The 15,196-nt window shown below is 33.3% G+C and overlaps 2 protein-coding genes across 6 annotated transcripts; both read left to right on the plus strand.

The window, feature by feature from the left end:
- The first annotated feature begins 706 nt into the window (after nucleotides 1–706).
- LOC106317751 (probable disease resistance protein At5g63020) lies at nucleotides 707–3,886 on the plus strand. 2 transcript variants are annotated; one of them, XM_013755521.1, is made up of 4 exons: nucleotides 707–2,611; nucleotides 2,934–3,184; nucleotides 3,370–3,445; nucleotides 3,538–3,886. In XM_013755521.1, exons 1-3 carry the CDS (start codon nucleotides 896–898, stop codon nucleotides 3,380–3,382), a joined length of 1,980 nt encoding a protein of 659 aa, XP_013610975.1. In that variant the 5' UTR covers nucleotides 707–895; the 3' UTR covers nucleotides 3,383–3,445; nucleotides 3,538–3,886. The 2 variants fall into 2 exon arrangements, with proteins under 2 accessions (XP_013610975.1, XP_013610974.1); XM_013755520.1 differs by having other exon boundaries at nucleotides 3,370–3,437.
- A 6,204-nt stretch (nucleotides 3,887–10,090) lies between these two features.
- On the plus strand, nucleotides 10,091–13,233 carry LOC106313288. Of its 4 annotated transcripts, XM_013751061.1 has the most exons (8): nucleotides 10,091–10,536; nucleotides 11,119–11,392; nucleotides 11,495–11,609; nucleotides 11,695–11,819; nucleotides 11,906–11,987; nucleotides 12,055–12,166; nucleotides 12,241–12,398; nucleotides 12,478–13,233. In XM_013751061.1, the coding sequence occupies exons 1-4, from the start codon at nucleotides 10,351–10,353 to the stop codon at nucleotides 11,720–11,722; spliced, it is 603 nt and encodes a 200-aa protein (XP_013606515.1). In that variant the 5' UTR covers nucleotides 10,091–10,350; the 3' UTR covers nucleotides 11,723–11,819; nucleotides 11,906–11,987; nucleotides 12,055–12,166; nucleotides 12,241–12,398; nucleotides 12,478–13,233. The 4 variants fall into 4 exon arrangements, with proteins under 4 accessions (XP_013606515.1, XP_013606514.1, XP_013606517.1 ...); XM_013751060.1 differs by having other exon boundaries at nucleotides 12,241–13,233; XM_013751063.1 differs by lacking the exons at nucleotides 10,091–10,536; nucleotides 11,119–11,392; nucleotides 11,495–11,609 and having other exon boundaries at nucleotides 11,712–11,819; nucleotides 12,471–13,233.
- The last annotated feature ends 1,963 nt before the right edge of the window (nucleotides 13,234–15,196 follow it).

The raw sequence follows: 15,196 nt of genomic DNA on the forward strand, positions 1-15,196 counted from the left end.
ATCATTTTATGTTACTTAATTATTTTATGTAATCATCTAAGAAAATAGATAGATATATAAAAATATTTCTATTATTTTGAATTTTTTTGTATTGTTTAGAATTATGTTTTAAAACAAATAATATTTCTTTTTCTAATATCAAGATTATCTTGTAAATTGTTTTTAATGAAATCACATTATATACAAATTTATATTTTTTATCTAAGAAAATATAGATACAAAGAAAGTATTTTATTACTTCAAAAGTATATTTTATGTTATTTAAAAATATTTTTTAATTTAATATTACTATTTTATGAAATTTTCTTTTTTTATGAAATCATATTATATATACATATATTTTCATTTTTCACTTCATTTTTTTTACTTTCTAAATATTTTCTTTTTCTATTATATGTATATGTTTTTGTAAGATTTTAAAAAGGAAACTAAATAAAAATAAATAATATTTTTAATTTAATATTTTTAATTCATTAAGGATATCAGTGTAATCAATCATCGTGAAAATTAACGTGAAAGCGACACATAAAAAACTGATTTTTCGAATAATATTACAGAGATAACAAGGCGGAAAAGATTCCCACCAAAAGAGTTAATGGGTAGAGTAACAAATAAGATTTAAAGGACTAGTACAATATGATATATATATATATATATATTTTTTTTTTATTATTGCATAGCACATGCACTCGACGACGACTTGAAGTCAATGAAGAAAAGTATCAAGATCTAAAAGTAAGAACAACCTTCAAGGTTAACCATTTGAGCCGAGAGATGAGCTCTTTTAGCTTCTTCCCCTCAGTCTTACTCATCTTTATAATAAACCACTGATATCTTTGTTACAACATACTTCTTTCTTTTTTTCTTGGTTGCTACTAATTGCTATTGTTGAGAGATGGAAGTAACATGTTTGGGAGCAGATGAAGCATGGGACTTATTCCGCGAGAAAGTTGGTGAAGTGACCTTAGAAAGTCACCCTGACATCCCTGCGCTGGCGAGAATAGTTGTTGAAAGATGCAGAGGCTCACCGTTGGCAGTCAGCGTTATCGGCGTGGCTATGGCAGGCAAGAGCTTGGTGCAAGAATGGCGGTATGCAATCGACGCTTTGACTTTATCTGCGGCTAAGTTTTCAGGTATGGAAGATGAGATCCTTCCGGTTTTGAAGTTTAGCTACGATAGTTTGAAAGATGAGATAGTGAAACTGTGTTTCCAATATTGTGCTTTATTCCGAAAGGGTGAACACATATGGAAAGATCATTTGGTTGAGTATTGGGTAGATGAAGGCATTATAGATGGGAAAGAAGATAGATACAGAGCAGAAGAGGAGTGCTACGATATAATAAGATACCTCGTTCGTGCTTGTCTATTGGTTGAGCATCAATATGGCAACACAGTGAGCATGCCTAGCCTGGTTCGTGAGCTGGCCTTGTGGGTAGCATCAAATTTTGGGGAGGAGAAAGAAAACTTTATTGTGAAACCCAATGAAAAACTTGGTGAAGTTCCAAATGTCAAGGACTGGGGACAAGTGAGTAGGATGTCATTGTCGGAAAATAAGATCAAGAAAATAAGTTGCAGTCCAGTTTGTCCTAAGCTTAGAACCCTGTTACTCGGGTCTAATAACCTGGAGAAGATCTCAAGTGGGTTCTTTATGTGTATGCCTAATCTTGTGGTTTTGGATCTAGCAGCAAACATTGGCCTCAGAGAGCTACCTGATGGGATTTCTAGGCTCATCTCTTTGCAGTATCTCGACTTGTCACATACAGATATAAAGCAACTGCCTCTAGCAAGTTTAAAAGAGTTGAAAAGGCTTCAACACCTGAACCTTGAGTTTACAGGCTTCCTCAAAGAAATTTCTGGGATATCAAGTTTATCTAACTTGCAAGTTTTGAAGCTCTATGCTTCCTTTGATTTAGATATCAATCTCGTGGAGGAACTACAGCTTCTGAAGCATTTAAAAGTCTTAACAGTCTCTGGAGGTGATGCCTATGTCTGGGAACAGATGATGAGTAATCCTAGATTAGCTAGTTGCACTCGCAATATGTATTTTTACAAATGTGAAGCAGGAGAAACTGGCATATCAATTGCAGCGACTTCTAGTAGGCTTGAAGACCTTACAATATATGAGTCGAACATAAGAGAGATAAAGATTGATCAGAGTAGTCCAAAAACCATGTGCAACTTCCAGTACCTTGTCAAAGTGGAGATAAGTGAATGCCAAGGTCTGCAGGACTTGACGTGGTTGCTCTTTGCTCCGAATCTTGGTTGGCTAGATGTTAGCGAATCACCGCAAATCGAAGAAATAATAAGCAAAGAGAAAGCTGCCAGGTTTATGAATGGTGAAGCAGATGAGACTATGATGCCCTTTCTCAAGTTGAAAAACCTTGATTTAGCTTATCTGGACCAACTGAGTAGCATCTACTGGAGTCCTTTGTCTTTTCCATGCCTAATGAAAATCAGTATTTTCGGCTGTCCGAATCTCTTGAAACTACCTCTTGGTTCCAGCAGCGCTAACGGCTGTAACCTTGTCATTCATGGAGAGGAAGAGTGGATAGAGGAGCTTCAATTTTATGAAAAAGGTACTAAGGAACAGTTCACCCTGAAAGGTCGAAAGGTTAGTTTCTTAGAGTATCTCCAACCTCATTCTATTTTTAATTCCAAAATAGAGTTTAGCTGAAGAAATGTTCCAAAATCTATTCCAATTTCTATTCCATTATAGAGTAAAAAATGAAATTACTAAGTTTATTTTTTGTTTATTACTCTATTTTCCACTCCAAAATAGAGTAGGGTTGGAGTAAACTCAACTCCACTATGAAGTTACTCTATTTTGAAGTATAAAAATGGAATGATACATTGGAGATGCTTTTATTGGTATTACCTTCTGTAGGTTTATGAGTCACTTGTTTGATTTTGACATCTTGGAAACCTTTTTGCAGAGTGAGCCTGTGGCTGCTTATCCACAAAGCCAGTCGGAGTTAGAAATGTTGAGGAAGAGAGTAGTGGATCTTGAAGAAGAGAACAGATCAATCAAACAACGGCTTGAGAGGATAGAGAGGTTTTTATGGCAGCAACAGCAACTGCAGCAGGCAAGGGCGCATCAGCAACCAACAACGGGCATGCTTCCACCACAAACTGTAATTCACCAACAGAGGCAATCCCAAAGAACACTTCCAGACATGCCATCAAAGTAGGTTTTTGTTTTCATCCTTATCTACATATAGGTACTATATTTTATTTTATTCTCAACAACAGCTACTCAAATTTAAAAGGAAAACGCCTGAACATTTAGGTACTATCTAAAAAAGGTAACTATCCTTTTCTATAAAGGTGATATTTCGCATTTGATGATCCTAGTGCCTCTTAACTCTGCAGATCAGATCAATAAAAGAAATATACTTACCAGATATGAATGCTAAATACTAGAGAGCAAGTTGTAGGGGGTAAGTAAGTAAGTTAATAGTTATCTTCTTCCTTTTTGTTCTTACTACTTAGACAATAGTTTCCATCTATATGTGTTTTGTGTTTTTTTCAATCGAACAGGAGTCTCAGAGCAGTTTGAGAAATCGAAGAAGTTGAAGGCAATGTGTTTCAAGGAGTGGATAGCAGGAGGACCAGATTACACGTTTCTTGAATATAAAAAGCCAAGCCAGACAACATTCAATATCAATTTCATGAAATAAGAAGAAACTTTATGTGTGTTTCAAAAAAGGAAAAAAAAAAGAAGAAACTTTATGTTCATTTTCCGTTAAGTGTTGTTATCCCTTTAAATTGCTCTGTTTCTAGCAGGATTCTGTCAAGTTGTGATACGATATGAACACAAATGCTTTCTTTCTTGATTTGTGTATGGTTTTCTGCAGTATTTCTCATCTATATGCTGAACAATGAACATTAGCTTTGAAAATAACCCATCTGTTGAGAGACTTTTGATGCGTCACACATAAGCAAGCATTCGATTTTCGGTTTGGTTTCAGTTCGTTTTTTTTTGGCTTTTGGTTTTCTGAATATATATATATATATATATAAAAAAAAAGATTGTGTCTTTTCGACGATATTAAATCAACACTCAACATATTTGCGAATGATTTACAAACTTCAAGTATTCTAATTTCTTAAATGCTAAGACTCATGATGAGTTTTAGGTAATCACATTTGTGATGATTATTGTTTTTAGATTGTTGTTGATATTTTACAGCCAAAGCTTAAACTTAATCTTAATACTTTCATATGATGGTAATAGAGTATACTTTCAATTTATATATTGTATACCTTAAGATATTTCCATGATTATTATATTAATCCAAGAACAACTAATGATTGTAAGATTTAGTAGTTCTTTATTAGCATATATCAATATCAATATAAAGTATGGCGAACAAAATACTTATCTCAAAACGGAGAAGTGTAGTAGAGATCTCTGGTCTGATATGAGATGGTGTTGATATACATGGAGATGATGTTGTTGATATACCACTTTATGCTTCTCATCTGGTTGGAACTCAAGCAAAATTTCATCTTGTATAAAGACTACATGTAATTCTGAAATATCTAAATTTTGCTCATTAAAATATGGCTAATAGTTAGTAAACATTAAAAAAAAAAAAAAATCAAGCTCTCAGTTAACCATGTACGATATTTACCAACCCAACTACACATATTCATATACTATGGCCGTTTTTAAAGTTTTTTATTACTGAATGGCAAAAAAGTCATTTCCGCTTCATCTTTCTCGCTGAACCGGCAACCCTAATTGTGACACTTCAGATTTTGTTCACGATGTTGCTTCATTTTTTTAGTGATTGCGTCGTTTAGCCTCTATTTCTTTGTTATTGATTATAAAATATGATAGATTTATGATAAAGGTATCAATTTCAAGTTTGAAAAATCCAGATTTTTCTTTTTCCGATTTTTTGTCCGAATAAGGGTGAAACGCCACGACCAAGGTCCGTAGAGCGCTTAATCGCTGAGAAAGCGGCCCAAATCGGCGCGTTTTAGAACATGGACTATACATAATATATAAAATTTTATTTTCTTAAGTCGTCGCTAGAAAACTGAAAATATGGATTGTGGTATATGCAGATGCAGGGGGTAGATACCGTCGTCTATGTTAATCACATTTGGGTCATCATATACTTCTTTAGAGTGTATATCTTTCTGATCAGTTAAATTATGCAAATTAGTTCATCTAGCCAGATTTTAGTTGACCATGAATCTATATTATAATAGAGAATATTACTTATCTCGACAATAAGGGAATCAAGTGGTGTTTGGAGATGTCACATGAAGATAGTTGTGGAATCACTTCATGTTTCTCAGAATCTCATGCAGTTAACCGCGGCCCAGTGGTAATAGCAGTTAATGATTAACAACCTTTCCCATGTTCGCCCGACCAAACGCCCCTTTTATGTTACAAAAAAAAAAAAAAAATCCATCTTGAATATGTATATATCTGTGAAACTTCAAAATTTTGCTCATGAAAACATGGTCATTATGTTAGTATACATCAATATTTAATATAAGGTTTAGTCTATAACATTAAACCGTATAACTCCTAATATTGATAATTTTACCAACAATCGGTTAGAAATTGTTTAACGCATTCATGTGTGATATTTTAAAATGGACCTTCTCCTAGAATATTATTTACATCCCCTAAACTATATTTTAGAATATTATTTACATCCTCTGAACTATATTTGTGAAGTGATTTTGCCACATGTCCTTTTTACAATCAATTTCACAAACAAATATGACATTGCTATTGAAATTGATGACATGGCTTCCGGAAAAATATGACATGGATAATTTCATTTAATGTTGATTTATTCAAACTTATTAGAATATAGTAATAATTCATATATTACATTTAATATTGATATTTCTTTTTGGTAAATTTTTTTATAATATGGTAATAGCTCATACATCATCTATAAAATAAATATATTCATATATAACACTTCAAATTTCGAAATATTATTATTTTGTATACTTATACAATCTGTATTACTCAAGCTTTCAAATTTTTTTACAATTTCTTAAAAATTTGAATATCTAATCGTAAGATCATTAGTCTTATATATCTACAAATTTTATAAATATTGTTTATGTTAAATATTTGATAATTATACAATTTCATATTATTTTTATTAGTTTTATACAAATTGATTTAATATATATCAAATCTATATTAAATATTAGTAAGAAAATAGTAAAATCTATAATATTTAATAAAATTTATTGTTAAATATAAGTTAAATTTATAAAAAACTTTACTGTACATGGTGCAGGAAAACACCTAGTTATTTTGTATTTGCATAACCTAATCCTAACAATATATTTAATTCCCCTTTTCCAGCAAGATTAAAACAATTATTTTGATTTATCAGTTAGCATTTAGATTCTTTACGTGAGAGATCGAGTGCTCCGACGTTCTTGGACAATTAATCAGCCCACTACCAGCATAGCATAGCTATTAACCTTTCTTCATAAAATTGCAGTCCCTGCAGTTATTATTGAACTCTAAACCTAACGTAAAACAAACTATAACATGAAATTATCAAACCAATTTGAGCTTATTCTGTTCTGATTATATAAAAAATTCCTGGTCTAACGTTGATGATATATAAGATTCATAATCAACAATATATAGTAACTTAAAAGAAGAAGTTTAACTTTTGTTTCTTTTAAATAGTTGAATCATGTATTATGATTTCAAACAATACAGAGAAAGTCACTTATAATATACTTTAGACACTAACACAATGCAACCATTAAAACAAAATTCATAACCTTTTACCTGCGTAATTTTTTTATTTGATCTATCATTTAAATAAGATGTTTAAAAAAAGATCCATCATTTAAATTTTTTAATTCATGTATTTTTGTATTTGTTTTACATCATTAATGATATATAGTGCAAATAGGGGTGTTCAACCCGGTAAAAGCAAACCAACAAAAACTGAACCAAACCGAAATAGAGAAAATGATTTGATTTTATAATACCGAATATACCGAATGAATGTTATTCTTAAGAAGCTGTGGCATATGAAAATGTTTGGTATATAAACCGATCAAACTGAATAAACCAATCAATTAAAATATAGTAATATAATTATATGTAAATTATATAATTTAATTAATAACATATGCATAATTGATTTTATTGATATAATCTTCATATAATATGTTGATTTTACTAATTTAATGTTTTTAAATTAAAAAAATATTTTTATTTTTATCAAATTAAACAAAATATAATTTTACTTTTCATTGAAAAATATGTGTCCTAATATTTACTTATTTAATTTATAAGCAATTTCAATTTCATTATCTGACTTCTTACCTTTTAAATACCTTTCCTATTACTATCTACCTTTTATTACTTTCTTATTAATACTTTCATAAACTCATTATTTTTTATATATAAGTCATTAACGGTACATTTTTAACAATACACATACTCAAAATTTTATACAACCTGATTAATAATAAAGATTATTTACTACGTGAGTAACATTTGACCTCTATCAAATGGAGTTTAGGAATGTTTTAGACTATTTCTTCAAAAGTCAATTAAATAAATTTTAATTAAAATATCATGTATTTTCCTAATAATAAAACCTAAGAGACTCATTAATTTTAACTAATTAAACTAAATATTTAAATATTTTTTTTACAAAAAAAAAAAGATATTCTACAGATTTTTCTAAAATTGTAATCTAATAAAATCTTACTATATCTTTTTGAAAAGTATAAATACCACTAAAACAGGAAAATGTTTTAAAACTAATCTTATAATTACATGGTATATTATCATTTGTGTCACTAAGATTTAATTAGTTTCCGAAGCATAGGTTATGCCAAAACAATATATTAATTTATATATTACAAACACAATTAGTCGCTTTATATAACAAACTACGTCTATCATATTTTATGGTCCATCTCATTTCACGCATTACCACATTACGAACTTTAACCAAGCAAGTGAATATTTATACATAGAATACATTATCATACATTTTACAACAAAATTCATTGGACATGAAAATAGTTTTCATGTTTATTAAATTTTACAAATATTATAATGTCTAACTAGATCTCGACCCGCGCAACCGCGCAGATTTTTGTTTTTATTTATTTTTATATAAATATTTTGTTTTCAAATTTAAATTGATATATAATATAATATATATGTGTCTATCAATTTTTAAACCATAATAAGTTTACGGTATATTTTTTCATTGGATATAGGTTTTGGGTTTATGGTTTAGGGTTTAGGGTTTAGAGTTTAGGGTTTTGGGTTTATGGTTTAGGGTTTAGGGTTTAGAGTTTAGGGTTTTGGGTTTATGGTTTAGGGTTTAGGGTTTAGAGTTTAGGGTTTTGGGTTTATGGTTTAGGGTTTAGGGTTTAGAGTTTAGGGTTTTGGGTTTATGGTTTAGGGTTTAGGGTTTAGAGTTTAGGGTTTTGGGTTTATGGTTTAGGGTTTAGGGTTTAGAGTTTAGGGTTTAGGGTTTAGAGTTGAGAAATGAGGTTTTGGGGATAAGATTTCAAATTTTGAAAAATAAAAAAATTAAAATTTTCAAAAGATAAACTTAGAAAGGTGCTATTTAGGTCATTTTAGTTTTTGAGTGCTATTTTTGTGATATAAACTTAGAAATGTGCTATTTTGGAGATTTGCTCATTTATAAAATAAACTATATAGTTTAAAATTTGTTTTCATTGGTTTAAGGTAGTAAAGATTAATCATTGTTAGATAATTTGATTTTTGTTATTTAAAAAAAATCTTTATAGTTTTAAAAGTTAACATCGACAAATATTTAAATATTTAACATATGGAGGTATAGTATTACAATATTAAATTATATCTATTTAATTCATACTATCTATAAATCCAATAGATCATAAAGCAAATTATTAATAGCCCAATAAAAATTTCTTGTAGACCCAAAATTTAAATGATAAGATTAGAGATTAAATGTAACATGATTTTCTAGGAATATGTCCATTAGGTCTATTTTTTAAAAAACATCACACATGAATCAAGACTGTGACTTCTATTTTAATATATAAGATAATCAAACGAAAAATCCAACAAAATAAAATATAAAAGTAGCTGCAAATACAATTTTCGGTTCAAATTATAATGTGATGTAATATTTAGTTATTATTTGCTTCAGTTAGTCGCTTTATATATCAAATTACTACTATCATATTTTATGGTTCATCTCATTTCACGCATTATCACATTACGAACATTAACCAATCAAGTGAAAAATTTATACATAGAATACATTATCATACAGTTTACAACAAAATTCATTGGACATGAAAATAATTTTCATGTTTATAAAATTTTATATATATTATAATGTCTAATAATCAAACGAAAAATCTAACAAAATAAAATATAATAAGTAGCTGCAAATACAATTGACGGTTTGAAACAATCAGTTGGATGACAAACAACTAAAATATAACACTACTGTATTTAAATATAAGTCATATACACTTTTGAAAATATGCTTAATGTTTATAATATATATCACAAAAAAATATAAAATAAAAAATTATATAAATATAAATGAAAATAAACACCCGCGCCGAGGTCTAGTAAAATTCATTAAAACCAGTGATATAATTGTTTTCGAGGAGACAGTCTTCGATATTGTCTTCTTTTTCAAATTGATTAGGCTTCAGCCCAGTCCGCGATGACCTGGCAGATTGATTAGCCAGGAATATTCACTGATATGTGTATAAATAAATAAACAAAGTACACTAGTGATATAAAAGTCACGCAAGAATCATATATATGTAATTGAAGATAACACTTATCCTACTATATAAAAAGGGTTATTTTTGGAGCTTCGAAGGTGTGCCACATTGGTAGAAATATTCCGGGCCAATCAATCTGCCAGGGACTGTGCTAAAGCCCAATCAATTTGAAAAAGAAACAATATCGAAGACTGTCTCCTCGAAAACAATTACGAAGACCAATATCCAATTACGAAGCCCAAACAATTTATTTGAAGTCCAATAAATTACGAAGTCAGCCCAATATCCATTTACGGTATATGATATCTCGAAAACACACAGCCTCCACCTAATCCCAATCGATGTCTCACCGTCGTCGCTTCACTTCCTCTCCCCCAACTTCTCCAGCATAACGCCTTCGATGACACTGATGGAACTTCAATGGTCCGCCATAAATCCTCCATTCAAGAAGACTATTGACCCTCCACATCTCTCCTCCGGGTCGATGATGTCTGTCTATCTCTTTGTGTTCTCTTCTTCTCAGCCTATTTATACGCCATTACCATCGCTCTTTCCTCAGATCTTAAAATCCATACCTTAATCATGGCCAAAAAAACCGCAATCCTCACCGGCGATGTTTCTTCTCCTCTCCTCTTCCGACATGTTTCACCAGGACCAGGAGATTCCACCATGCAGTTTAGGCTTATTCATTTTTGGGAAGCTCGCAAGAATGTCAAAGGAGGACCTGGCATCTTTCTTGGGATTGAGATGCTTATGATCGATGAAGAGGTATGTCTTCCTGTAATCACGAACATAAAAGTATATGAGCGTAACTTTGAAAAAAAAAAATTAATTTGTGGGTTTTGGAGGATTACTCGAGAGTTTTAGAGATTAGATCAATATGAAACATTGCTTCGACTAATACGACAATTGAAACGTTTTTTATTAGCGTATCTTTGAAATTTATTTTGTGGGTTTTAGAGGATTACTCGAGAGTTATGTGATAGAGATTAGATCAATATGAAACGTTTGTTTTGTTGCCTTATATGTATCTACTATATTAGTATCACTTGAAAAAAAAAATTAATCGTTTGTTTTGTTGCCTTATATGTATGTACTATATTAGTATCACTTGAATATTGTTTTGTTGCCTTTAATTTATGTGTTTGAGAGGATTACTCGAGTGTTCTGTGATAGAGATTAGATTAGATCAATATAAAACATGTCTTCGAGTAATACCAGAACTGAACAGTTTGTTTTGTTGCCTTATATCTACCTATTCTAGCGTTTGTTATATTGCAATATTCATTACAAGCAACATACTGAAATAACAATATTCAACTGACTCGATTTTTTCTCTCTGTTCTGTAGGGTACTTTGGCTCAGGGGTTCATCGGTCAGAACCGTCGTGACCAATATGAAAAAGAGCTCAGGCGTGGGAGCATCTATACACTGACAAACTACTATGCATCCAACAGCAAGGTGATGTACCATGTTGCTGATCAGAGGCTGGTAATTTGCATCTCACACGCCTCTGCCATGAGTAAGGTGGACAGAGACATTGAAGGCATTTTGACAGAGCGCTTCAGAATCCATTCCTTTTCGGATTTTGAAGCCAACTGCGATCTCAGAGGGGATCTTCACGGTAAGGGTTGAGATGATTTCTTATCAAGTTTAAACCAATATAGCTTCTTAGTACACTGTTTCTAACCGTTTGAGTAACAATGCCTGTGTCTGTCTGTTGTAGATGTTGTTGGCCACCTTAAGCTGGTTGATGGTCAGCCTCTCCATCAGCGTCCGGTTTTGTGCACCAAGGATGACTCAACATCTCGGAGAGTCATGGTTCATTTGCAGCTTAAAGAGTAAGAATTTGTTTAATTTATCAATTATTTCAACATATACTTTTTATGATCCTTATTTCAGCATCTACTTTTTTAAAAACTGCAGTGGTCCAGTGATTAACGTCTACTTATAGGACGAGGCTGCGGAAAATTTCCGCCTAAAGTTTGACGCATGTGCAGCCACTCCAACGGTTCTATTAGTCACAACAGTTAATCCTAAAAGACTTGGAGGTAATCTCTCACACTCCTTATAAGACTCCAACTCACCGACATTTTTAGTAACATAAATGTAGCACTGACTGCTTCTGTATTGACAGGGAAATTGAGCCTAAGTTTAATGTCTTCATCCAGAGTGTTTTTGGACGAAGAGGTTGACCCCACGAAGGAGTACTTGGCCTGGTTAGTATTTTAGCTCCCCATAATTTAACAAACTTGATCATCGCCTGATTTAAAAATGTTATTCAAGGTTGACCAAGAACCCAGCTGCAACTTCTTCGGTTAACCCTGTTGAGGTTGTTAAAGCTGAGACACTGACAATAAGTGAGATTGCTGCCTTCATCAAGCGTCAGCCTGTTCAGGTAATCCCATTTAGCTACGCAAATCACACATTTTCCTCAATGTAGTTGCTGACAACCTTGGCATGTTATTTCAGATTGCCTACTTTGACTGCATTGCCACAATTGATGATGTCAAGCTTGGCACTGAGTGGTATTACATTGCTTGCAAGGATTGTCAGACAAAGTTAGACCGTGGGCCTACAACACTGATTTGCCCAAGATGCCGCAATGAGAATGCTACTGCGGTAGCCAAGTAAGAATCTCCTTTCAACCATATTTGCACTTTACAAGAATATACTAATCAGTAATCTTTAAACAACTGCTGGGTGGAGATGTCTGTCTATGATAATGAGCAGCAGTGCACTTTCATCATTCTCGGAGATGCCGGGAAAGAGCTCACTGGCAGAAAAGCAACAGTCTTTGCATTGTAATAGCTATGAGGTTGATAAATGGATGATGTTATAATAGGAAAATGGTGGTGATGGGACTGAGCTTGAGGTTCCACTGCCACAATGTTTTATTGATGCAATAGAACAGACAAAGAAGTTCAGAATCAAGGTCACCCACTACAATTTCACATCTACCAGACTATCCTTGACCGCTACCAGAATTGTCTCAGCTGCAGTTTTACCACCAAAGAATCCCCCACTCACACCACCTATTCCTTTATCAACGGCTCAAAACAACCATGCAGCAAGTGAAGTGGAAATCTCAAATGTGGCTGAGAGAAGTCTTGGTGGATCTCCCTGTGCAAACAAGCATGCAACTTCAGCCAGTGACGCCCAGAAGAAAGCAAAGCGTATGAAGAGTAGTGGCTAGATCACCTGCACTAAAGTCTTCCTATCAATGGTTGGTACAGACTGCCCAGTCAGCATATTGCAAACAGTCGAATTGGTTTCGTTTTTAAAGTTGCTTGGTTTCCTCTTGGTTATGCAATGTATAATATTGTATGACCAGATGTTATTTATTCTACTTAGAACAGGAAAAAGAAAATGTTTCAAGCAGTCGAATTATTTGACTAATTGTAATTAATTTGATGCTGTCTGTGAGAATAATTAATCAAATCTACACGAACACTCCAAATTTAAGTGGCCCCAGACTAATTTCCCTATAGCTGGTCAACATTCTATGAAAGGAAAGTGGGATATTGCATGCCAAAAATGTCAACTGCGTTAGTTGAGAAGTAAATAAAATATATTCTATCATTAATGAGCTACAAACGGATTTGAGTTAGTCTGAACAAATCAAGGCTCCACACCGTGTACCCATCGTCTCTCATTCCGAGCTTTGAAAAAAAAACAAGTAGAAGAGAACTAATCAGTGTAAGTTATTCAGTGTATATCTATACAACAAAATTACACTTTGCCTCACTTCTTAATATTCTTCATTTTGTTTAGAGAACGGCTCTCCCTCAACACCATGGTCAAACCAAACTCCAAAGATTCTCCGCTTCTAGAAGGTATTTTTAATTTACAACCTCCTATATCTGTGTGTGTCTCCACATTGATGCAACTTAATATTGATATGATTTCCAATACAAATACAACCAAGAAACTAAGAAGCTCATTCTATTTTATGATATTTTTGGTTCTTTTTATAGAGATTTAGGAACCGTTCAGTTATTTACAAAACTCGGTTCGATTTATTTGGTTATTTTAGTTTTTGGTTTTGTTCGAATAGCAAAATTAAGAACATGTTAATATCCGGAAAAAAATTTGGGTCCAATTTGGTTCCGGATTATTTCCATTTTTCAGGTAATTTAGGATAATATGGATAAAACTGTCGGATAATTTGAAAGTGCTAAATGTCAAGTTATTCGCATTGTTAGGATAAAAATTTAGGATAATTTAGAAATATTTTAGGTAAAAGAAATATTTGAGTAATTTAATTTTTTGGATAGTTCGGTTTATAAATCATATTCTTAGTATTTTTGGTTTTTTGGAAAATATAATTGATAATTTTAGGTATATAGTATGTATTTTAAAATTTTGGGTACCCATTTTAATTTTAAATTTAGTCTTCACATTCTAAAAGAACAAAACTTAACTTACACTTTCAGAAACAAAAAACTCTCATTTTTAATTAAACGGTACTTTAACTAAACATGTAATCCGCGTGAAGCGTGGACACCGGCTCTAGTTCCAATAAAAGGGAATCAAAGCAAAGATGAGAGTGCCAATGATGGCACTGATTAAGGTTTCAGTGTAAATAATTTTGTTTGCTTATACATCCAGGCTCCAGCTCAAACCAGCAACACAACATATATAATAATTCTTCTAATCGTTTGCAGAATATGAGATCAAAAGCAAAAAGCTAACGCATAAAGTAATCGAATACAAAAGCATATGTTACTTATCTGGATATTGCGTAAGGTGAGTGTAATGACCCACCTCCACTATCCCCACTATCTCCACCATCTCCACCATCCCCACCACACCCACCATCTCCACCATCCCCAACTTCTTTAAAGAGAAAGAGAGAGAGAGGGAGAGAGAGAGAGAGAGAAAGAAAGAGAGAAAGAGAGAGAAAGCTCACCTGAGCTCGTCGCCGGAGCAACCGTGTGCCGTGATCACGTTCAGCCTGCCACCACCGATAAACGCCCTAGGTAACCGCCGAAAACCGCATTTCTTAAGCTCATTTTCGTTTCCGTTTAGTAAATCACCCATAACTTCCTAACCATTGATCATCTCGTACATCCAAGGCCATCATCGTGTTCCTCTCGTCGAGACGAAGCCGTAGACACCAACCACGCCTCAAACGGAGCCCGGACGAAGCCGCACGCGCCTCCCGAAGATTCGCCTCGGCGCGCGCGTGAAACACACGCGCCACCGCCGTCCGCCGGAGCCACCGCGAGTTCCGGCCACGCGCCGCCGTCTCCGACCAACGTTCGCCGGAGCCGCCGTGACCGACCACCGTCCGTTCGCCGCCGGGAAGCTGCCGCCGCGTCGCCGCCTCGCCGCCGTCGCCGCCGTTGATTTTCAGGTAAGCCGCCGGGGACCGACACCGGTGACTCGCCAACTCGGCCGAGTCAACCCGGTGAGTCAACTCGGT

The sequence above is a fragment of the Brassica oleracea genome, chromosome C9 (genome assembly GCF_000695525.1).
Source record: "Brassica oleracea var. oleracea cultivar TO1000 chromosome C9, BOL, whole genome shotgun sequence".
Classification (NCBI taxonomy): domain Eukaryota; kingdom Viridiplantae; phylum Streptophyta; class Magnoliopsida; order Brassicales; family Brassicaceae; genus Brassica; species Brassica oleracea.

Excerpts from the sequence above, each read along its gene's own strand:
- LOC106313288 (XM_013751060.1), top strand. The coding sequence starts at position 10,351 with ATGGCCAAAAAAACCGCAATCCTCACCGGCGATGTTTCTTCTCCTCTC. Across the intron at positions 10,537-11,118 it reads TGCTTATGATCGATGAAGAG|GGTACTTTGGCTCAGGGGTT; the intron begins GTATGTCTTCCT and ends TCTGTTCTGTAG. Across the intron at positions 11,393-11,494 it reads TCTCAGAGGGGATCTTCACG|ATGTTGTTGGCCACCTTAAG; the intron begins GTAAGGGTTGAG and ends TGTCTGTTGTAG.
- LOC106317751 (XM_013755521.1), top strand. The coding sequence starts at position 896 with ATGGAAGTAACATGTTTGGGAGCAGATGAAGCATGGGACTTATTCCGC. Across the intron at positions 2,612-2,933 it reads TCACCCTGAAAGGTCGAAAG|AGTGAGCCTGTGGCTGCTTA; the intron begins GTTAGTTTCTTA and ends ACCTTTTTGCAG.